Consider the following 24,890-nt stretch of genomic DNA (forward strand, 5'->3'; position numbering starts at 1 on the left):
AACTTGCAGAAACTCAAAGATCTTTCAGGAGTATTTTTAAAACACCCTTTTTCACTAAGTATTTTTGGAAAGAGTTCATAATGCAATAAAATATTAATACATGTGATAACATGACAGTATTATCCTATTAATTTTATTACTGTCATTTCATGGTTCAAAATTATTTCAATGCATTTTACTTAACACCCTTGGTTTTAGATAAACTGAACCAATTCATGCAGATACACCTTAACATAAAAATAAATAAAATTCATACCATCTTCAGATCTTGGTTGTTGAGGGAACATATAATTAGTAAGTACTGTTTTCTGTGTTTCTGATTCAACTTCTTTTTGAAGGGGAATGAGTGGTTTAGACTAAAATGCAAAAATAAAACAATTACGTGCTTAAAAATATTCCTTAATTAAAAGAATGTATATATATTTTGCTGGGACTTCCCCATCTCTATTGTTTCAACATAAATATATATATAAGGAAATACTGCAGTACCTTTGAGACTGAGAAAAAAATCTAACAGATGGAAATTTCTAACAGATGGAATATGAGCAGAGAGCATGAATTGTAACAAATGCAAAACATGTAGGTATGGGGTTGTGATAACAAGTTCAGTCAACTTTTGTTCTCAAGTACAGAACCGAAACAAAATTTAACACAATTAGAGGGCATGGTTACTGAATAAGAAAACCTTGTGCAAGTATGCATGTGTCTTTAAGTTGCCTGATAACCTATGGTGACCCCATAAATTTCATATGTTTTTCTTAGGCAAGGCATACTCAGGGATGTTTTTTCCAGTTCCTTTTTCGGAAATATAGCCCAAATCACTTAATATTTGTTGGCCATCTCCCATCCATACCACACCCAAAAACATCATTTGTTGTATTTACTATAATACTTCCCAAAGTTTCAAGAGTTATGTCATGGAACTAAAAATTACTTGCCTCCAACTGCCAGAACTGTAAGAACACAAAGGAAAACCTGTATGCATGTATGTTTCATATTCAGTCTCTCCCCGCCTCACATACACATTCATTCTCATTTCATTGAACCTACACCATTAAATCTGTCTGGCAAGTTTCTCTGTTATACTACCCTGTTTCCCCTAAAATAAGACATCCCCAGAAAATAAGACCAAGTAGAGGTTTTGCTGAATTGTTAAATATAAGGCCTCCCCTGAAAGTAAGACCTAGCAAAGCTTTTGTTTGGAAGCATGCCCATCGAACAAAACACCAGAGCTTGAAGGATCGGTAAATGTAAGTACCATAGAGTCTTGTACATGGAAATATTTGTAGTAACAAGAAATTCTTGGATAGGATTCACAGTTTGTCTGGTTAAGCTGGTTTGTGATAACAACTACTGTACAGTATATAATAAATGTTCATTTTTGTTCAACAATAAATGTGAATTCTTCTTCATGGAAAAATAAGACATCCCCTGAAAGTAAGACCTAGTGCATCTTTGGGAGCAAAAATTAATATAAGACACTGTCTTATTTTCAGGGAAACACGGTATAATAAAAAGGAGGTGGGGAATACTATCAGACAGCATATGCCTAGATATCCTTCTTGTAACATGAAGTCACTTCAATTTCTACCACTGTTAGTAGCTAAGGAATACATCAACTACTGTATACTCATGTGTAACTTGAACTCATGTGTAAGTTGAGAAGAAGTTTGGGAGCCCAAACTGTGGATATATTGAGGGCATGCAACAAACAAACCATTTACTCTTCTTTTTTTAAAAAAAGCATAAAATGAACATATTTAGGAAGAACTAAAGAGAAGATGGGGATCTGTTTGTTTGAGGGATTACAATGGGGGCAAGCCATTCTTAAAATACCTACATCTATATAAATACAAAAAAGGAAAATGAATGGGGGGGGGGGAGAGATGAGAATTCAGTCTGAAAAAAACGAAGGGAAAGCAACCTGCTTCTCTTAGGGACCTAGTGCAAAGGCAGTGACAAGAAGCTGAGTTGATAAGCCCCTCTAGGCATAGCAGAGGTATGGAATAAGCACAACAAGTAATCCTCTCTAGGCCAAACAAACAAAGAAAGACAACCTCCCTCCTTCCTTACCTTTTGTTTTCAGCGCAAGTGGCATTCAGCAGCAAAGAATGCAGTATGACCACTATTTGGGGCTCTTGGCGTAAAACTGAGCAGTGGTGGCTACTTTTAATAGGGGATTATTGTTTAGGTCTCTCTGCAGATAGACTATGGTGCCATTTTTAATAGGGACCTACTGTAAGACTTGGCAGTCTCTTTCCAGAGAAGCTTCACAGTAAGTTCTTGTTAAAAATGGCTGTTGCAATAAAGCCTTAACAAAAATGACCACAGTGATTTCTCTAAACAGATGTGTCTGGCTGTGTTTATGCTACCATGGACAAATCAACACAATTTTGGGAAGGGGGGTCAATTTTTTCCAAACATTTTTAAACTTTTATACAAGTATATATGGTACTCTTTGAAAGACCTAATAATTATCAATATCAACATATGATATGAAAAATAAGATATTTATGCTCTAAAAGTTTGTGGATACTCCAGATTATAAACTATTTGGGATAAATACTCCTTTGCAGAACATTAACATTACTCTGTTCATAACATGAAAAAATATTTGTGCTTTTTTTGATCATTAGATGCACAAAGAGTGCATGGGAAAATTCCTAGTTCAGAAGCCAAAATTACATTTGATTGGAAAATGATTTCAGAATATAATTGCTTTAAAAACTAAGTTTTAAATCTGTTTCGAAAAAGTACATTTTAATCACATTAAAAATGCTTACCTGATTATCTGAGAGCCACATGGCAGTCAGCTGTTGAAGCTTTGTAAAACTGTATGGCAAATATTTCAATCTGTGAAAAAAATGTGTAAGGCAAAAGTTGACATAAAGACAAATGGCTTACCTTGGAGCTTTTTCTTTTGGCAACATAGTAATAATCAGAGAGGGTGAACCTTCAGCAATTTCAATAATTGAAAGTAACTACATAAATTACAAAGTATCTTTTTTGCAACTTCTTAGAATAAACTTGGCTGAAACAATCCTGTGAACATTTAACTAGAATTATTTATATTTCACTTCAATTTTTAAAATGTCACTGTAGCAGAAAAGAGTAACATTGTGATTAAGTCTATAAAAGACAGTAATTTCCTTACTTATCAAGCACTATATTAAAAAAATACAGTACATGGCTTGTGGAGTATTTTCTTATTGCAGTTAAAATTCCAATTTATTGCAGGTCAGGAATAGAGTCTAAGGTATCTCTCATCTGCCACTCAAGAAGAAGCCCACTTAATGATACCCAGAATAAGCTTCTTCTACTTCTCAGCATCATAATTCACTGAAAGGGGGCATGAGATTTTTTTTGTTTGGTCATACATGGCATGAGCTGAGACAAAAAAAGTGCCCCATTGGGGGGAAAAAACCAGGTTTGCTGGAACATTTTTGTCCTGGAAGTCAGTGCTCTAAAATACCTATACTATGGGTAGAGGTCTGTGTTAATTATGCAACAGAATTCTGGGAGATTTCTATGTTATATCCTTTTGATGAGTTTTAAAAAAACAGCTACTAAGACATGAAAAAAATGTGTGTCCCCCGTGATTATTTTAATTATTCTTCTTTTAGCAGTAGAACCACCAGACTGTCTGTGAAACTTCCCTTAGTTACAAAAGCAGTTTACAATGCAGCATAGAAACTGATTATTAAACCCCTAAACCTCTAAGACATATAACATTATTTTCAAGGTTTTTAGGATTCTATACTATGACTATTATTGAAGAAATTATTATTATTATTATTATTATTATTATTATTATTATTATTATTAAAGAAAAAGAAATTTGACATATTTCTTTATATCTTTATGTAACCATTCATAGCTATTGTTTACCATAAGAGTGTGCTTTTATTATGTAATGTAAGGTAATATAATGAGAAGGGACCAAAGTGGCATCTTATATAGTATATACACTCATAAATAATAGTTCCATGCATACAAATCCCATGATATAACCATATAATCTAGTAGGTAACTTTCGCTCCTCAGATAGAAGATGCATCATGTAAACAATGCCATTACAGCAAATATTACAAACAAAATATTCAGCTCCATATTTCATAGGTGACTAAGATTAGTCTCACTAATCATTCTTGTAAGGAACCAGAACCAACACTTCTCTCTTCTGGAACAACATCTACATATTTTGTCAGTCTTATGCAACCTAAACATTAGATTTCTCATGGCTCACTCCTGTCTCTCTTCTGCCGCTTAAATTCTTCTCTCAAATTCTGTCCATGCTCATCTGTTACAGTGGATGAATCTATGTAAACACTGACTTCCTTCCCCGTAATTAACAACCTGTAGGGAAACAATATGTTGTTGAAGGCTTTCATGGCCGGCATCACAGGGTTGTTGTGTGTTTTCCTGGCTGTATGGCCATGTTCCAGAAGAATACTTCTGGAACATGGCCATACAGCCTGGAAAACACACAGCAACCCTGTAGGGAAACAAACAAGCATATGTTTACTCTTGTTCAGAATGCTCAGAATGGTATATGGTGTATGTTTTCCAACCTCATTATTTAATCCACACAATAGCTCTGTGTAAGAGATTGGACTGAGAGACCATGACCAGCCTAAGGTGATTTACTATCCATAACAGTTCATTGTTCATATGAAAAAAAAGTATATCACAAACCTATTATCACTTAGGTTGATGACTTTCAATTTCTGCATATCACCCATTTCCTCTGGGAGGAACTCCAGCTTATTTGAATGTAAAAACAAAACAGTAACATATTTCCAGTTTCCAATCTGAAAAATAAATAAGCACATTTTTCAGAAGCTCAGAGCATTAACTGTTCCAATATTTCTGATCATAATTCTATGTACATTTTGTTTAAAGTATACAAACACACAACAAATATAGGTATTCAAAGACAAAATTATAATTCAGTTACCAGGATGCACATGATTTTGGGCATCTATGAAGAGGACATGCAAAATGGTCTGAATGGGATTTCCATCCCTACATTAAAATCATATTTGCATAACAGCTACAGAAGGCAGACGAGCAATGCATAGGCATTCAGTCTCTACTCCATCCCCAACACCCCATGTCTCAAAAATTGTTGTGGCAGGTTGAACGCTAAGCCTGTAGCCAGAAATGATTTTTAGTGGGTGGTTTGTTTTTGGTTTTTTGCATAGTGGTGATCTAACTTTAAAGAAGGACCTTAAGCAAAAACTTTGGCAAAAAGTGGATGAGACATGAATCACTGCACTAGAAAATAAATACATATGGTAGCAGAGCAAGCAGAGTCTTTTGTATTCATTGGTTAGTCCTCTGTTCTAGGAGAGGAGATCAAATGAACATTTGGTAAAGCTCGGTCTCCACGAGATCCACTGTGAAAGACCCTCTGAACAGCATGAAAAATGGCACCGCGGACTTCAAGGAAATGGGAGGATGATTCCTCCTTCTCCAGAAGAGAAGGAACCCTTTCAAAGCTAAGTTGGGAAGTATTGTGCCTACAGGAATTGTTTCTATAGCTGCTTGTAAATTTTGTTGTACACTGGATCATATATATATTGTTTATTCCAGAACAGGTACTGAAAGACAATTTATTTTTAAAATTAAACTTCAAGAAGCATAAAAATCACAATTCAGGTTTAGTCAAAAGGTCCCTCTGAGACTTACTCCCATAGAAGTGGAGATAGCAATGTATTGTTAGTATTTGCAGTTAAGCATTGATAAAATCAAGTGATATGAGAATCCTTCAAATCAACACAACCCCAAAAGGTTGTATAATCATAATAAAATACCCTATTTCCCCAAAAATAAGACAGTGTCTTATATTAATTTTTGCTCCCAAAGATGTACTAGGTCTTATTTTCAAGGGATGTCTTATTTTTTCATGAAGAATTCACATTTATTGTTGAACAAAAAAAAGAACATTTATTATATACTGTACAGAGTTGTCATCACAAAACAGCATAACCATATATCTGCTTTAAAGTGGATGATATGAGTCTAAACTAACATAGAAAACAGGTTTCTGAATCCAGATTGTTTTGAAGTGGGTGATATGAGTCTAAACTGTCACAAAATCCAGGTTTCTGAATCCAGATTATCTGCTTTGAAGCGGAGGAGGAGATTTGCTTTGAAGTGGATGATATGCGTCTAAACTGTCACAAAATCCAGGTTTCTTAATCTAGATTACCGGCTTTGAAGCGGATGATATGAATCTAAACTGTCATAGAAAACAGGTTTCTGAATCCAGATTATCTGTTTTGAAGCAGATTATATGATATCTGCCTTAAAGTGGATGGTATGAGACTTAAACCAGGCCTGGGCGAACTTTGGCCCTCCAGGTGTTTTGGACTTCCACAATTCCTAACAGGCTACCAGCTGTTAAGACTTGTGAGAGTTGAAGTCCAAAAACACCTGGAGGGCCGAAGTTGGCCCAGGCCTGATCTAAACTGTTAGTCCAGGTTTCTGACTCCAAATGCTCTGCTTTGCCTGAATAGTATGAGTCTACACTGCCAGTTTGAAGCAGACAAGCTGGATCCAGAGAATGTTGGGGTAGATGGGGCTGAGGCCTGGCACAAGAGAGAAGCCCAACCCACAGCGTCCCTGCCACCAAGGGGCTCAAAAGGGGAGAAAGACCTGACCATCTAGCCCCTTCCCTCCCTCCCCAGCTCCCCAGAAGGCCCAGCCTCGCACACTCAACTCGCCCTTACAGGATTTCTCCCAAGTCTTCATCCACTCGGCAGTTGCTGCTGCTATCTCCCCCGTCTGGTGTTGGAAGTGCCTGGATGTACAAACAGCAGGTAGGCAGGCAGGCAAGCAAGGGGCCCACCGTGCCTTCTTTGACAACGGCGCCTCCATCGAGGAATGCACGGAGGGCCCCTTCTTTCTTGCTTGCTTGCCTGCCTGCCTGCCGTTTGTACATCCGGGCGCTTCCAGCGCCAGACGGGGAAGATGGCAGCAGCTCCCTGCTGAGTGGATGAAGACTTGGGAGAAATCCAGCAAGGGTGAGTTGAGTGTGCGGGGCTGGGCCTCCTGGGGAGCCAGGGAGGGAGGGAAGGGGTCAGATGGTTGGGTCTTTCTCAACCTTTGAGCCCCTCAGTGGCCGGCCCAGGCTAGAGGGTGCGAGCGAAGGGAAAGGGAAGGTCTCCTTCCTCAGTGGCAGCTTCCTTCTGCTAGGTCTTACTTTCGCGGGAGGTCTAATATTTAGCCGGTCACCAAAATCTCTACTAGGTCTTATTTTATGGGGATGTCCTATTTTCGGGGAAACACGGTAACTGTAACAGGTTAGACTAAAGGCCTTTCTAGTTCAGGCTTCTGTTGAAAGAAAGGCCAAGATGCTTATAAAAAGCCAAAACCAGAGCATGACCACAAGAGCCCCTTGCCATTCATAGTTCTAAGCAACCGATACTGATACTTATTTTTCAGCAGCTTCTGCCCTTTTATGTAATCTGGCAGATGAGTGGTCTTCTGCTTTAGTGGTCTACATCTTATCTTATCCGTTAGGTAAAGGTAAAGGTTTTCCCTGACGTTAAGTCCAGTCATGTCTGACTCTGGGGGTTGGTGCTCATCTCCATTTCTAAGCCGAAGCGCCGGTATTGTCCATAGACACCTCCAAGGTCATGTGGCCAGCATGACTGCATGGAGTGCCGTTACCTTCCCGCCGGAGTGGTACCTATTGATCTACTCACATTGGCATGTTTTCGAACTGCTAGGTTGGCAGAAGCTGGAGCTAACAGCGGCCGCTCACGCCGCTCCCGGGGTTTGAACCTGGTACCTTTACTGTGCGCAAACTTCAAGAATATTTTTTCCAGCTATGCCTCCATTATCAGATTTCAATTATTTCCTTACAGTCATACGAGATGAAGAGATAAAACAAGATTCATAAATGAAAGTATACCTCTGGTGGCAACTGTGTTAAGAAGTTATGATCCGCAGCAAAAGTCCTTATATTGGAGAGCTGCCCAACAGATGAAGGCAAGGCTTCAATCTCATTAAAACTACAGTCCAGTTCCTCAACTGATGTTAACCTGAACAAAGTAGAAAAAGGTACAACAAATGTATTATTTTCTTCAAATTATTTTAAAGTCAGCTCTCTACCTACAACAAAAAACCCTTAAGCCTGCACCTTTTGAAAGACTTGTAGGTTACAATGCAGCCAAATGTTTCACAAACACATATCTTTTTATTTATGACATGTTAGGCAGAGAGCTAATAACTGCGCAATTGGTTATATCTCAAGGCTATGACAACCTCAGCATGACTGGTTGCACAACTGTGAAGTCCAGGATACTTGTACCAGTATACTAAAAATCCATAAGACTGTGCCCAATACAGTAGAGTCTCACTTATCCAACATTCACTTATCCAACGTTCTGAATTATCCAATGCATTTTTGTAGTCAATGTTTTCAATACATCGTGATATTTTGGTGCTAAATTCGTAAATACAGTAATTACTACATAGCATTACTGCGTATTGAATTACTTTTTCTGTCAAATTTGTTGTCTAACATGATGTTTTGGTGCTTCATTTGTAAAATCATAATCTAACTTGATATTTAATAGGCTTTTCCTTAATCCCTCCTTATTATCCAACATATTTGCTTATCCAACATTCTGCCAGCCCGTTTATGTTGGATAAGTGAGACTCTACTGTATATGTAATACCTATCAGTAATCTAACCAAGAATCATTATAGAACAAAATAAGTCAGGCTTCTTATTTTTTAATGAAGATGTTAGAGAAATACCTACCCTCCTATGGAATCTGGCAAATACATTAGCTGATTTTCATCAATTTTAAGAATTGCTAATTTCTTTAGACAACCTGTTATAAAATAAAAACATTATTAAATAGGATTCTAACTAAAACAAACACTGATATATCTAATCATAGTCCTACCTCAAATAGACTACTGAAATGAATGTGATTTGTTAGACACAACTAAGTTAAGTCCCACTGATTTCAGTAGGTCCGGGTAAGATTAACACTTGATTTATTCATTAAATGTTGGAATGAACAGGACACAATGAACAGGACACAATTCATTGTGTCCAGTATGGGACACAAAGAAAGGTAGACAAAGGTATTTTTTTCTCTTAGGTCTAACGATGGCAGGGATCCATCTCTAAACTCACACTGTATCCCATACTAGACTTATGTAATAAGGCCTTCAAAAGACTAGACTCCACTGGTGACTGGCACTTCTAATCTAACTCTCAAAGGGAGGGGCAAATTCATTTTAAAGGAGAGCAAATACTGTCCTTTCTTTTTCCCTACAAGAAAGGCATTGTTCTGTAGAAGCCAAGCCTAACAACTAATCACAAATAGTTCTATCTGACAGAACCCATGCTTTCAGTTCTGAGATTTCTGGGGTGATGTAGGCTACAGGGAAACGAGTAAGTATCCCCACTCATTTCAATTATGATAATTTCACAATACGCAATGCTGAATAATAAAAAGTAAAATCTCCTTTAGAATTGCATCTTATTTGAATATAATATATTGTTGGGTTTTTTAAAATCCTTGAAAACAATTCATGACCTATATTTGAGCTAATTAATCCAATGGTTTACAAGTTTTTAAACAATTGTGTTATTTAACTTTTTAAGCTTTAAATTTTTTAGTATAATACTTTTAAAGGAAGTCAGTATATTAGGTTCTTTATCATGATGAGCAGATTTGAAATTCCACCCACAATCAAAATATATTTGGATAGATTTATTCTTTACTCTTTCTCAGAGTGCCAGACTTGCCTAATTTGCCAAACATTTTGTCTTCATAACAAGCAGTGAAGACATCAATTGAGCAGGGACCTTAAACTGGGTGTGCTTTGCCACTCTTTGACACTTCAACCACTGAATTATGTTTTAAGTTTTAAGATCAACTTAACATAGGTTTTAAAAAAAAGAAAATGCATATTTAAAGTAGTTTTGTGTTTGGTTTACAGGATGATAAAAAAGTTTACTATGTTTTTATGTAATATTTATAGTTAACAATACACACCAATAGACTCTGGCAACTGCTGCAGTGAATTACTAGATAACAGCAGGTCTTGTAAACTTTCACATCCTGAAATGCCTTCTTCAAGGGTTTCAATGTTGTTTTTGGAAACATCCAAGTAGATCAGATGTTTCAAACTGCCCATAAACTGAAAGTATAGAAACAAAGATAAGAGATTCTTATTAACATATTAATACTGCATATACTATTCAACAGATTATAAAATATTGAGTCTAACATAATTCTGTATAATCATATATACTCTTAAAATGTATAGCTTTGATTTCTGATAATAAAATTGAGTCCATATTTTTATTATTACCTGATAAAATTTAAATCTGTCTAGTCAGAGATATTTCCTTATAAGATGCCACTTAAAATTCAGCTTAAATATATGAACACCTCTTCAATTAGTTATTCTCCCAGCAGCGTTACTCAGAACACAGAAAACTGGCTGAAGGACTCCTAACTTACCAAAGCAGGTTTTGATGGAAGTTGAGGCACTGCTTTGCGGGTTTGTAGGAATCAGCTCCTGATTCCAGTGGCAAAGAAAGCTACTACCAAGCATACCATACTAGATTCAGCTTACTAAGGCCTGAATTGTATCTTATGTCAGATAAAACATTCATCAATAATGTCTGGAATATTCATTATAAGTACTTCAAGAAATGGAATCATATTCAGAATCAGAAATAAAAACATGTTTATATGTACAATTACATATTCAACTGTCATTTATATATAACATTTAATTGTTGTACTACGCAAACACAATTCAATGTATTAAAAGTATGAAATATACATACCCCTGGAATAAGAGTTAATCTGTTACCATCCATCCAAAATTCTTTTAACCCACTTAACTGTTCAAGTACTTCAGGCTATTAAAAACAAACACAAAATAATACCTTAAGCTTAACTCAATAAAATGTATTTCTCCTGACTAATTTATTTTTCTCTATATTACTGTTACTTACTAAGTTACTTAACTATCCAAAATTTTCAAAAGGCTTTAAAGATTCAACTGAGGTTTACTGAACTGCATGTTCTTTCCAAATAAGTTTCATTGCATAGGCACATGTAAAATAATGCTCTTTGTATAACTAAGTATTTATTTGCCCACGTGACATGACTTGATATGCCACTGAATAAGAACATAGTTTGTTTATAGGGTAAAAGGCATATGAAAATACTTTGTTAGCCACACAAATGCCACACTGATAAGAAATGAAATCTGAATAAAGAAGGAGGCTTTAAAAATAGATTCCCTTAAGCATTAAGATACAGACAACAGTTGCTCTGTGAGATAGCAGTTAAGCTGATTTTTATATCTGACATTGATTAAAAATAGATTTAAGGATAAGAGGTTTTAGGAAAGCTGTGTTACTTAGCTAAAACGCACCACTTCTGTGAATTCATTACTTCCGAGGTCTAGCCTCTCCAGCTGAGTCAGTCTGTTCATGGTTCTGCAGAGGGAAAAGATTAATAAGGAATTAGGTTTACAAAAAATACCATTTAAATCTAATCTTCTTGTGTTGACACTAATGTATCTTTTTAACCATCATTAGATGGTGGTTAAAAGCTCTATAAAACAGACATGCTTAATAGTTGGATTTTCATACAATATTAAATAAGTCATACATCACTTATCACTCACATGAGACAAAGAAACACAATCTAGTTCAATTAAAATATGCCCTCCTTTCAATTTATTCAGAAAACTATCTTCATTCACTATCTTAGATTTTATTCTGTCCTAATGTGAGATTATTTATTTTAATAGTATTTTCATTTATTTTCAGCCTGCTCTGTACTAATACATAACCCACTATATACATGACTTCACTAGGAAAGGGGGGGGGGGGAGACAGGAACAATTTATTCCCCCCTTCTTGCTTAAAGAATTTCAAGCTCTGTTGTGATAATGATCTAGAATTATAGAATCATAGAATATAGTAGAGTTGGAAGAGACCTCATGAGCCATCCAGTCCAACCCCCTGCAAAGAAGCAGGAAATCACATTCAAAGCACCCCTGACAGATGGCCATCCAGCCTCTGCTTAAAAGCCTCCAAAGAAGGAGCCTCCACCACAGTCTGGGACAGAGAGTTCCACTGCCGAACAGCTCTCACAGTGAGGAAGTTCTTCCTGATGTTCAGGTGGAATCTCCTTTCCTGTAGTTCGAAGCCATTGTTCCGTGTCCTAATCTCCAGGGCAGCAGAAAACAAGCTTGCTCCCTCCTCCCTATGACTTCCCTTCACGTATTTGTACATGGCTATCATGTCTCCTCTCAGCCTTCTCTTCTGCAGGCTAAACATGCCCAGTTCTTTAAGCCGCTCCTCATAGGGCTTGTTCTCCAGACCCTTGATCATTTTAGTCGCTCTCCTCTGGACGCTTTCCAGCTTGTCAACATCTCCCTTCAATTGCGGTGCCCAGAACTGGACACAGTATTCCAGGTGTGGTCTGACCAAGGCATAATAGAGGGGTAGCATGACTTCCCTGGATCTAGATCAGTGATTTCCAAAGTGGGCGTTACCGCCCCCCCGGTGGGCACTGCAGCAATCCAGGGAAACAGTGATGGCCACAGGTACATATATCTTTCTGTTTAATTGTTATTAAAAAATTTAGAAAAATAATTTCCAGGGCGCTGAGTAATATTTTTTCTGGAAAGGGGGTGATAGGTCAAATAAGTTTGGGAACCTATGATCTAGATGCTATACCCCTATTTATGCAGGCCAGAATCCCGTTGGCTTTTTTAGCAGCCGCATCACATTTTTGGCTCATGTTTAACTTCTTGTCCACGAGGACTCCAAGATCTTTTTCACACGTACATTTGCGCCTTGAGTATTTCACTTTTTAAAAACTCCCATCCATCCTTAACTCGCTTGTCTTTTAATATTGGCATCCATGGAATGCCGCTTAGTATTTCCTTCATTTTTTGGAAGTCTGCTCTCTTAAAGTCCAGAATGCGTGTTTGACTTGTCTTAGTTTCAGCCTTCCTTTGTATGGCAAACTGCAGGAGCACATGGTCATTTGCAGCTAAGGATCTGACCACTTCGACTGTACTGATCAGGTCTTCCACATTTGTTAAGATTAGATCAAGAGTAGCCGATCTCCTTGTTGCCCTTTCTACCTTCTGTACCATAAAATTGTCTGCAAGGCAAGTGAGGAATTTCATAATACTTAATGGCTACAAGTGTCAAATTAGAGAATCTGTTGACTGAAATTCTAAATATATTATGTCCAAATAATAGATTACGTCCCTGTGATCTTATGGAACAAAGTCTGAAATTATTAGAAAGTGAAAGCTCAATAACTACAGACAAACTTTCCTTTACATTGTCATCACCTGTCTACCCTTCAAAACCTAAACCCAAGAGCTTGCCTTTTCCTATAGTCTACTCTAGTCTACTCAATTCAAATCAATTCAACTTCAGTGCTTAAAAGTTCAGTAAAAGTGGAACTATGCACTTTATATGCTTTTAAAATTTATATCCTGTTTTATCTGTTTTATTGCTTAATTTTAATTGTTTTAACTTTTTAAAAGTTTTTATTGTTATTGTTGGTTTTTACCAACATTGAAATTTTGCAAGAGTTGTAAGCCACCCTGAATCCCTTCGGGTGAGAAAGACTGGGTAGAAATGAAGCAAATAATAAATAATAATATTTTATAGTAGGGGTGTGCAATCAGAAACTAAGGCCTGTAACAAGAGATCTAAAACAGTCACTGTTCATATTGAGTTGTGCTGTCTTTTAATTTTGTTTCAAATGCTGGCAGCTAATTCGGTTTTCTGACACCATTTTAAACTAAATAAATTGAAAGCATTCAACATCTTTTAACTCGTGTATTTTGATTACATTTAAGGTGTTAGCTTATTCTACGCTGGTTGAAAAAACGTATTTAAAAGATAATGAGTTGGAGGTAATCTTGCTTTTCCTTTCACAGACAGAAAAATATTCAGTGCAAGGAACAAAAGGCAATTTTCAGGAATTTACCTTCTTTACCTGCCCTTTCTTGCTTGCACTATGTTTCACCATGCTCCAAAATATCACTCTACTCCACACAGATAATTTTCATGCACAGTGGAAATTGGAAAAAGATCCTGCACCTACATTTGTGCCAGCAGGACCATAAAACCTCATACAAGCTGTCATATTTGAGCAGAGGACACAGATGTTCATTATATTTATTCTTTATTTAATTAGCCACATAACTAACTTTTTATGCTGTAGTGTTAACTATGTGCTAACCAATTAAGAGCTACCTCTTTATGTTTAAATTTCACATGTATGTCAACATGTATTAAACATGAGATTAAATGCTCATTTTCTTCATCTAATAAACACACATTTATTCTACAAACCGTATTTTATGTGCGTACCCACACCCACATTTTAGCCATTTTATTTACAAACGAACCATAATCAATTATTTCAGTGTGTACTCCTGTGTAAAACCTGCCCTTTTTATTTTTTAAAAGAACCTATAAAAACGAGGATAAGAGTTCAACAAAGCATTTTTCTGTACTCAGATCTCTACTAGAACATGAGCAATTTAATTTGCCTAGTACAGTAAAGTCTCACTTATCCAACATAAACGGGCCAGCAGAACGTTGGATAAGCGAATATGTTGGATAATAAATAGGGATTAAGGAAAAAGCCTATTAAACATCAAATTACATTATGATTTTACAAATTAAGCTCCAAAACATGTTATACAACAAATTTGAAAGAAAAAGTAGTTCAATACGCAGTAATGCTATGTAGTAATTACTGTATTTACAAATTTAGCACCAAAATATCACAATGTTTTGAAAACATTGACTACAAAAATGCATTGGATAATCCAGAATGTTGGATAAGCGAGTGTTGGATAAGTGAGACTCTACTGTAGTAAAATTTATGTTGCATTTTCCACAGTTCATTACAAAGACCTCTTCTTAATCTATATATATAAAAGGGTAATGAAATTTCGGCCTAGGACAAAACAACAAAACTACACATCTCAGAAACACTAAACTTGGCAGCACAACCCCTCATCCATGCCTCCACGTTCATACAACAAAAAGAAAGAAAAATAAAGTCCTAATTAGAGGGAGAGGAATAATTGTTTTTATCCAATTGCTGCCAGTTAGAAGGCTAAGCTCCACCCACTTGGTCTGCTGTCAGTTAGAAGGCTAAGCTCCACCCACTTGGTCTCCTAGCAACCCACTCAGACCAGGGCCACTTCAATCAGACCTCTTCCACACTGCCTATAAAATACAGATTATCTGATTTCAACTGGATTATATGGCAGTGTAGACTAAAGATGAGCACCAACCCCCAGAGTCAGACACGACTGGACTTAATGTCAGGGGAAAACCTTTACCCTTTACCTTAACTACCACCAATTCCTCAATACTTTATTTCCCATACCACCATACTTCGCCACAGCAACGCGTGGCCGGGCACAGCTAGTCTATATATATAAAAGGATAAAAAAAATTCGGCCTAGTACAAAACAACAAAACTACACATCCCAGAAACACTAAACTTGGCAACACAACCCCTCATCCATGCCTCTAGGTTCATACAACAAAAAGAAAAGAAAAATGAAGTCCTAATTAGAGGGAGATGAATAATTATTTTTATCCAATTGCTGCCAGTTAGAAGACTAAGCTCTGCCCACTTGGTCTCCTAGCAACCTACTCAGCCCAGGGGACAGGCACAGTTTGGCCTGAGGCCTCTTCCACACTGCCTATAAAATACAGATTATCAGATTTTAACCGGATTATATGGCAGCGTCGACTCAAGGCCCTTCCACACAGCTATATTACCCATTTATAATCTTATATTATCTGCTTTGAACTGGATTATCTTGACTCCACACTGCCAGATAATTCACTTCAGTGTGCATTTTATAAAGCTGTGAAGAAGGGGCCTCATATAATCCAGTTCTAAGCAGATAACAGAAGATTATAAATATACAGTAGAGTCTCACTTATCCAACATAAACAGGCCGGCAGAACGTTGGATAAGTGAATATGTTGGATAATAAGAAGGGATTCAGGAAAAGCCGATTAAACATCAAATTAGGTAACGATTATACAAATTAAGCACCCAACATCATGTTATACAACAAATTTGACAGAAAAAGTAGTTCAATGCTCAGTAATGCTATGTTGTAATTACTGTATTTACAAATCTGGCACCAAAATATCATAATGAATCTAAAACATTGACTACAAAGACATTGACTACTAAAAGGCAGACTGCGTTGGATAATCCAAAACACTGGATAAGCGAATGTTGGATAAGTGAGATTCTACTGTAATATGAAATAATTACTGTGGTAATCTAGTCCAACCCAATTCTGCCATGGATGACACAATCCAAGCATGCCCATCAGATGGCCACCCAGCCTCTCAATAATAATAATAATAATAATAATTTATTATTATTATTATTATTATTATTATTATTATTATTATTATTATTACATCACACAGTCCTAGACACTTGGGAAGTGTTCGCCTTGTGATTTTGTGATATGAGATCCAGCATGTCTATCTTGTTTGCTGTGTCATAATATATAATAATAATAATAATAATAATAATAATAATAATAATAATAATAATAATAATAAGACAATGATGATGGTGATGATGATGATCATACAATCATAAGGTTAGGAGACACCCCTAAGGATCATCCAGTTTAACTTCCTTCTACCATGCAGGAAGACACAAACCAAGCACTCCTGACAGATGGCCATCCAAGATCTGCACAGTAATAATACAAATCGAATCATAGAATCAGACAGTTAGGAGAGACCCCTAAAAGCCATCCAGTCCAACCCAACTCTGCCATTAGACAATACAATCCAAGCACTCCCAACAGATGGCCAGCCAGCCTCTCAATAATAATAATAATAATAATAATAATAATAATAATAATAATAATAATAACAATAAGAATATCATACAATCCTAAGGTTAGCAGATACCCCTAAGGATCATCCAGTTCAACTTCCTTATATCATGAGTGAGGACACAATCCAACCACTCCTGACAGATGGCCATCCAATATCTCCACAATAATAATACACATCGAATCATAGCATCAGACAGTTAGGAGACACCCCTAAAGGCCATCCAGTCCAACCCAATTTTGCCATGCAGGACGCAATCCAAGCACTCCCAACAGATGGCCATGCAGCCTCTCAATACTAATACGAAGAAGAAGAAGAAGAAGAAGAAGAAGAAGATGATGATGATGATGATGATGATGATCATACAATCCTAAGGTTTGGAGTGACCCCTAAGGATCATCCAGATCAATTTCCTTCTACCATGCAGGAGGACACAATCCAAGCACTCCTAACAGATGCCATCCAGCCTCTACATAATAATGATGATGGAAGATGATGATGATGATGATGATGATGATGATGATGATAATAATAATAATAATAATAATAATAGAAGCATAGAATCCAAGAGTTTGGAGAGACCCCTAAGGGCCATCCAGCCCAACCCTTTCTACTATGCAGCAGGACACAATCCAAGCATTCACAACACATGGACAACGTATAAATACTATACAATACTACACAGGGACATAGACCCCCTCTACCCTCACCACTTTCACAGTATACAAACAACCAAATGCATACTAAACATAAAGACAACCATACAACAGACATTCAATACGACCACTACCTCAACACCACCACCAGACAAGCCACAGCAACGCATGGCCGGGCACAGCTAGTACATTATATATTCTTTGACAAAGCTTCTTCTAGATCAAAACCTATTGATGTCCCAGTTCCCTGTTAGTGGCTATCCAAGTTTCTCCACATCATTGTCCACCTACAACAAAGGGAAGACATACCAAACAATAAAGAAAGGCAAACGAAGAGGCAATTTTTCATCGTACGGACTCTGCACAGACGCTTTCCTTGCTAATCAATGCTTGCTATGGCTGTTGGAAGAGAGGACTAGCCATCATGACCAGCTATCTCCTGCAAGGCTTACTGGCAACTGTCAGCAAAAACTGTTGATGTCAAGGGATCTAGGAAATTCTCTATTTCCTGAGACTGTTTGGCTAAATACAACAACCCGCCATGTCTTCCTTAAAAGGAAGCTTGTGACACACACAAACTAAAAAACTGAGCAACATCACTCCTACAGAAGAGACATCTGTTAGAATGAAATCGGCGTAAATAACGTATTTCTCTAAGACGCCACTGATTGTAAGACATACATTAATTTCAGTATTACCAACAGGAAAAAGAGCATTTATATAAGGAAAAGAATGCCCACGATTCTAAGACAAGACACACTCTTTTTTAGAAATATTTATATGGGGGGGATTTGCATCTTAGAACTGAAAAATATAGTATTAGAAAGTGATTATTTCGCTTCAAGTAGAATTAATTCAAAAACACTTGTCTTTCTTTCAATGTACAGTAGAGTCTCACTTATCCAACACTCATTTATCCAATGTTCTGGATTATCCAACGCATTTTTGTAGTCAATGTTTTCAATACATCGTGATATTTCGGTGCTAAATTCGTAAATACAGTAATTACAACATAGCATTACTGCGTACTGAACTACTTTTTCTGTCAAATTTGTTGTATAACATGATGTTTTGGTGCTTAATTTGTAAAATCATAACCTAATTTAATGTTTAATAGGCTTTTCCTTAATCTCTTCTTATTATCCAATGTATTCGTTTATCCAACGTTCTACCAGCCCGTTTACGTTGGATAAGAGAGACTCTACTGTATATAAATGTGACACTCAGTTGCATATGACCATTTTATATAAGGCATGTTTTTTTAACAACCAAAACCTAACTGATTTATTGCTGCATTCCATTTTCCTACACAGAAATCCTCAGGCAATTTAGCATAGCAGCAGCCTCATTAGCAGCAGGAAACTTATTCATTATGCATTTCAAGCATTATGGCTGTACACAACTTATACTGATCTTTCTCCCTATAGATAACTGTAAAATATGAAACAGCCTACAGAAAACACATGGAATGATCAGTTATCTGCAGTTATTATAATTCCACATTAAAGGTAATTTAGATGACTTTTTGGCCTTATGTTTGTTGATATAAGACAAGACATGAAACCAAAAGAAAAGCCATGCTATCCTGTAACAAGGCTAGTAAGCAATATAGTTTTTTTTCATTTAATATAGGTATCACTATAAAAGAAAGCCTGAAATATCTGGAGGATGAACAATGCCTTTTTTTACAGAGGAAAACAGTTTGAAGTTGATTGTGAAGCTTTCATTTATATTCTTAACATTTCAAACAAATTATTCACAGCAAAATAAACTCAAATATCAATATATACTTACTTTGGCAACATTTTTAACTGGTTTTCTCTAAGCTCCAAAATCTGGAGTTTAGTTAATCTGTAAAATAAACATAATAGACTTCTATTAAATGGTAAAACTGGGTACATCTGAAACAAAATAAACTTGTTTATATTACTATTACAATAATTCAAACATTAGTAGGACTTAATTTTCAATTATGGGCCATGTAAAAAAATCATTATGAGCATTTATATTCAAGGGGGATTTTCAAATGAAATTCTTTGAGTTTTTGCTATATTTCTTAGTACTGTATTTAGATTGGTTGTTATTTCAGGAATTCAGGGATTATATCTGACACTATTGCACCACCAGCAGAATGGGCAAGATAGAAGACTGGATTCATCTTCTCCTTCCTGAAATTTTCTCCACCAAGTATGGCTTAAATTTGTTCCAGAGGTTCAAGAACCCTCTGGAGTCTAAATCAGGGAAGATGTGAAAGAAAATACCAACTGAATGAGCATAATGTTCCAAGGAGCTTCAAACTGTTAAGATCTGAAGTGGCTAGTGTAGGAAATCCTGAAGCATACAACTACCATTCATGACTGTACAAATCCAAAACCATTAATTCTTATCGATTGGAAATGCTTGCTAACTTTCTTCTTCTCCTTGTTATGATTTAATTCTACATCACTAATATTAAGCAACTCAACTAGTTTATATTAAATGTGTTTAACATCCTCAAGCAACTTTTTCCGTTGCTATGTTCGGAAATGTATGCTTTGTCTCCTCCAATGACCTAAACTCAACCCAATATCTGTGATTGTTATGTATTTTATATTGTTGTATTTTATATTGTGTATTTTATACTGTTGTATTTTATTGTATGTTGTTGGGCTTGGCCCCATGTGAGCTGCCCAAGTCCCTTCGGGGAGATGGGGCGGGATATAAAAATAAACTTATTATTATGATATTATTATTATTATTATCATCATCATCTAGGAATAACCCATGCCAAGGTCTTCTATATCTTGTTTATAATTACCACAAAGCAAATCAATATAGTCATCCTTTTTTGCAAAAATATTTAGACTGTGATTCACTAAAGGTCTACTTTCTACTTGCCAATTAGTTGCCATTTTGTTTTTGCTCTGCAATATAGAAGATTTTATTGCATAAAAGTGTTTTGCAGATTACGAAATAGGACAGCCAGAAACAGAGGATAACGGGTAAGAATCTAATTAAACAATGTCATGAAAGGTGGTTTTATATGTTATGAGTAAAATGCAAGTATAGTTTATGACTGAAAGACAGCAGGAGCAATGGCCAAGAGGGAAAAAATAGGACTTATCCCCATTTATGCTTTCCAATCATGTGCATTTTTCACACCTAGCATAAAAGTAAGACTCAAAACATTGTAATGATAAGGAATATTTTTCTTTATTTCTCTCTATTTCTCACAACCTTCCGACTGGCCTTTCTTTCCCTGTCTGTTTCCCAAGAGCACAAATGAAATTGGTCATGCAAAAATGATATGACATCAGAATCACAAGAGATTTTATATTAGGGGTGAGCAACCTATTACCTACAAATGTCGGGAGTGCAATTCCCATCATTCATATGTTAGCTAGGTCCTTGTAAATAAACCTATGTCCATGAGTCTTTCTCAGAAATTAAATTATAAACATAAGTCTATCAGCTATCTTTCAGCTTTTCATTAAAACAAATGCTATCTTTCAATGGGATTTAAACCCATACTTTCCCATCCATTGTGAAGAGTGGTGCTCCAGCATTTTGTTGGCAGTCTAACTATTTGGCAGAGTTTACTCAACTTTCCAACCTTCCTCATAACACACACGGTGCTTTGCATTATGTTCTGAATAGGGGGAGCTTCTGGATTTTCAAACTCATTTGCAAACTTACCTGCCAAAATTGGCGGGTAAAAACTCAAGGAAAGCATCATTCAGGTATAGCTGTGTTAGGTTTAACAACTGGGAAAATCCATCTGGTAGCCTAAAACAATTGAACACAGACAAAAATTAGCATTAGCAAATGCAAAATTAAATGTTTTCTGTGAAAACACACCATATCATCCATATTTTGTTTTACTGTGTTTTTTTATATAAAAGTAGTGAACACAGTGCTTAACACATGGGCATGAAGTTATGACATATGGCAACTAAGAACTTACTTTGAAATGGGATTTACACTGGCTTCAACAATTGCCAAAACTTTACAGTTTTTGATATTTTCTGGAAACTCCTGTATGCCTGTAAAAGCAGAGAACACAATGTCCATCAGGAAAAAGACCTAGAGCAATGTAATGTGAATGCAACTTTATTTTATGCAGACCTAATGATATTCTGCCAAATTATACAGAATCTATGCATTCTGATTAAAACTCAATTTTATTATTTATTTATCTGTTGCATTTGTATACCTCCTTTCTCCAAAAGTAGGACCCATGTCAGCTTCCAAAACAATTAAAATTTACATTAAAATTATAAACACAATTAAAAGAAAAAAAACAGCATAAAAACATATACCCTATTTAAAAAAGTAAAATAATAAAAAAATCTCTCCTGCCAAAATGTGTCATTTTAGTGTTTCCACTTTAAGCAATGAATCAATACATTCAAACTGCTTTGTGAAATGGCAGCAGCAAGTGTCTCTATAGACTTCCTATCTTTCACTGAACTGCCTAAACTCTAACTATCAGAGATGCTGAATCAAGCATTTCATTAGCTTTATTGTGCTGTGATTCTTGGGAACTGTAGAAAAGCCAGAGAATATGGTGGCCACAGATCTTAGTTTACAAAGAATCTTCGTTTTCATTAAGCTTCTAATCCTTGAAACCATGAATTATATCAGAACATGTATAATAATGCCAGGTGAAAACTCAGAAGTCAGAATTGTTTCTACATAAAATTTCTTGCAGTCAGAAGGAAAGGCTTTAAATTCTTTAGAGCTTGTTACCCTGATTGCTAGGAGCAAAATTACAGAAAAATAAAGTACAAATGGCATGAAGAGTTATGAAATAAAGGAATTCATGCACAATCATGCATATACTCGATTAGCATAATATATTCTAGTTGCAGCTGTTACAAAATCTGTATTAACATGGCCGATATAAATATGAGTTCTGATTATTTTGAAACAATAGAATACTAATATGATACTGCTTTAGCACCCTGTTTTATCATATAAAATGTTACACTAAAATTAGAAATGTTAAGATTAATTTTAGTGAGATATGGTTCATGCTTTGAAACATTAATATATGATAAAATAAAAATAGCTGCAAAAAAGTATCTAATAAACACACAATGTCAGTTATCACATCCATACTAAGAGCCTTATTTATGCTGTTGAAGCCAGAGATAACATACAAATAAATCTTTCTTATAATACTTGCATTCAAAATCTTCCAAAAGCAACGTATATTTCAGCTGCTATAAAATAACTTAGAAAATAAATTTATTTCCTTGCCTTTTATAATAAAAACAGAATGAAGACTAGTATAAATGTGAATGCCATCATGTTCAGTGCAGGTCTGTATTAACATGATACAAATATATAGATCTTTTTTTTTTTCAAAACAACACAGAACACTTTCCAGGTGCATGCATATTTATACAAAAATTAGCTGTTTTTGTAATAACATACTTGTTCAAAGATATTTTCAAATAATGCTTAAACATTCAGATGTAATGCCTACTTTAAATCCATACTTTGATTCACAATCACAGTATGTCCATGTTCAAACATTCTACATGGTATATTGTTTCTGACACATATGTATGTCTGCAAATGATATGTGAAGTGGCTCAAATGGAAATGATAGCACTTCTGCTCCTAACTCAGGATAAATGTCTGCAATATTGTAAAGTGAAATCAAAATTTGTTCTGTAGAGGTTGTGAGTCAGTGAATGAGCCAGAAAGAAGAATTCAGGAAACCTCTCTTATCCTACATTGCTGAGTACTTTCAAGACATAGTTAAATGGCCCCATATGAAGAGATCTGTAACTGGAGTTCAAGTGTTTTTGACTAGAAGCAACCATAAAATATAAATATAATGTTGCAGCTACCCTGCTCTTACTCTTTGCAAATCTTACTTCTTCACCCACCCCTCACTAGGCCAAGAAAATAGTATGAAAATCCCATTGCAAAGAACTGGCAATATAAAAACAGATACTTAAAGTAAGGACAATTATTTTCTAAAGTCAGATAGCCTCTCCTAATCTTCACTGAGTCTACACTGGTGAGTGCCAAATCAACAAATTAATTCCAGCCTAGCAGCTTCAAAATTCTGTAAGTTTGACAACTTTCATTCTATAGAACAAAATATCCCCTGATTTGCTTATTTCTTTATACAGTATATCATGAAGACAAAATAAAATAAATAAATAAAACATGTTAGCCCCATCATTATTTGGGGGGGGGGGGGTGAAGAATGATTAAGAGGCTGTCAGAGGAGGTGAAAGAATAGAAAATTGGTAAAACAAATTGCTTCAAATATGTTAATACCACCCCCACCCCCAACCAGCTTCGTCGCATTTTGAAGACAGTTCAAAATTTACAGTACAGCCATACTTCATAAGAATTAACCAAAATGTGTTAAATCTGAACATTTTGCATTCTCCAGAACTCTTCACTGGGCTGTTACAAGAGGGGAAGCAGGAAAAGAAGAGCATGTTATATCTCCCAAACCACTATTGAACAATTTTAAGATGAATAACAGAAGTGTCTTGAACATAAAAGTATTAGCCTAGCCAGGTGCCAAGAATGTTTCAAGAAGAACTATAGGTTATGGGACAAAGGCACCTTCTACACTGCCTTATATCACAGGATATTATCCCAGATTATCTGGCGGAAGAGACTCATATAATCCAGTTTAAAGCAGATAATCTGGGATCAGATCCTGGGATATAGGGATATAGGGTCATAGAAGCAAACAAAAAGAAAAAATTCCAGTGCAAACTTCAAGTGAGTCAGAGAAGCAAAGTGAATAACATTAAATAGTGATTATATAGGCAAAGCTGAGTTTTGTATGGTTTATTAAGTATACAGTATTTCAAAGCAACTGCTGGGTCAGGGTTTATTTGAATTCCAATCTAAAATATATTTTAATATGAAATTTTACCAAGAATCTTCAAACTGAACTTCATGTTATTCTATGTCAGGGCCACTTTACATCTGAGTTGTAAAAAATGTGTACAAATTCTTCCAAGTTATGTCAAAAAATCTATTTTACAGTACAATGTAGTTACATTTAGGCAGTTGTGGAGAAATTATGTTGCTGGTGCCCATTAAACAGATTGTGTATGTACATGCTTCCGTATGCACCTGCACATATATAATACATATACATGCACATTATAAATACATGTCCCAATAAGATATGACTGAGACTAAAAGAAGACAGAACAGGCAGGAGAAATGTAGCCCACAAAATGAACATGACTGCAAGCTGTTTCCAACATATCTCCTTTCATTTGCTTAATGAAGTAATCTAAGCAAATATCCAAAGATGTGATAGCAAAGCACAG

At 35.8% G+C, this 24,890-nt stretch overlaps 1 protein-coding gene across 4 annotated transcripts in view; it reads right to left on the minus strand.

Moving 5' to 3' along the window:
* erbin (erbb2 interacting protein) overlaps positions 1 to 24,890 on the minus strand; it is a 115,463-nt gene that overhangs the window by 32,160 nt on the left and 58,413 nt on the right. For all 4 annotated transcript variants that reach the window (XM_003216339.4, XM_008102890.3, XM_008102889.3 and 1 more), the window contains exons 5-15: positions 21,533 to 21,611; positions 21,265 to 21,354; positions 19,384 to 19,440; positions 11,428 to 11,491; positions 10,832 to 10,906; positions 10,029 to 10,173; positions 8,777 to 8,849; positions 7,922 to 8,051; positions 4,696 to 4,811; positions 2,784 to 2,853; positions 257 to 356 (exon numbers count right to left, since the gene is read on the minus strand). In XM_003216339.4, the coding sequence (XP_003216387.2) occupies positions 257 to 356; positions 2,784 to 2,853; positions 4,696 to 4,811; positions 7,922 to 8,051; positions 8,777 to 8,849; positions 10,029 to 10,173; positions 10,832 to 10,906; positions 11,428 to 11,491; positions 19,384 to 19,440; positions 21,265 to 21,354; positions 21,533 to 21,611 (999 nt within the window). The remainder of the gene's footprint in view (positions 1 to 256; positions 357 to 2,783; positions 2,854 to 4,695; positions 4,812 to 7,921; positions 8,052 to 8,776; positions 8,850 to 10,028; positions 10,174 to 10,831; positions 10,907 to 11,427; positions 11,492 to 19,383; positions 19,441 to 21,264; positions 21,355 to 21,532; positions 21,612 to 24,890) is intronic.

This window comes from Anolis carolinensis, chromosome 2, assembly GCF_035594765.1.
Source record: "Anolis carolinensis isolate JA03-04 chromosome 2, rAnoCar3.1.pri, whole genome shotgun sequence".
In the NCBI taxonomy this organism is placed as follows: Eukaryota; Metazoa; Chordata; class Lepidosauria; order Squamata; family Dactyloidae; genus Anolis; species Anolis carolinensis.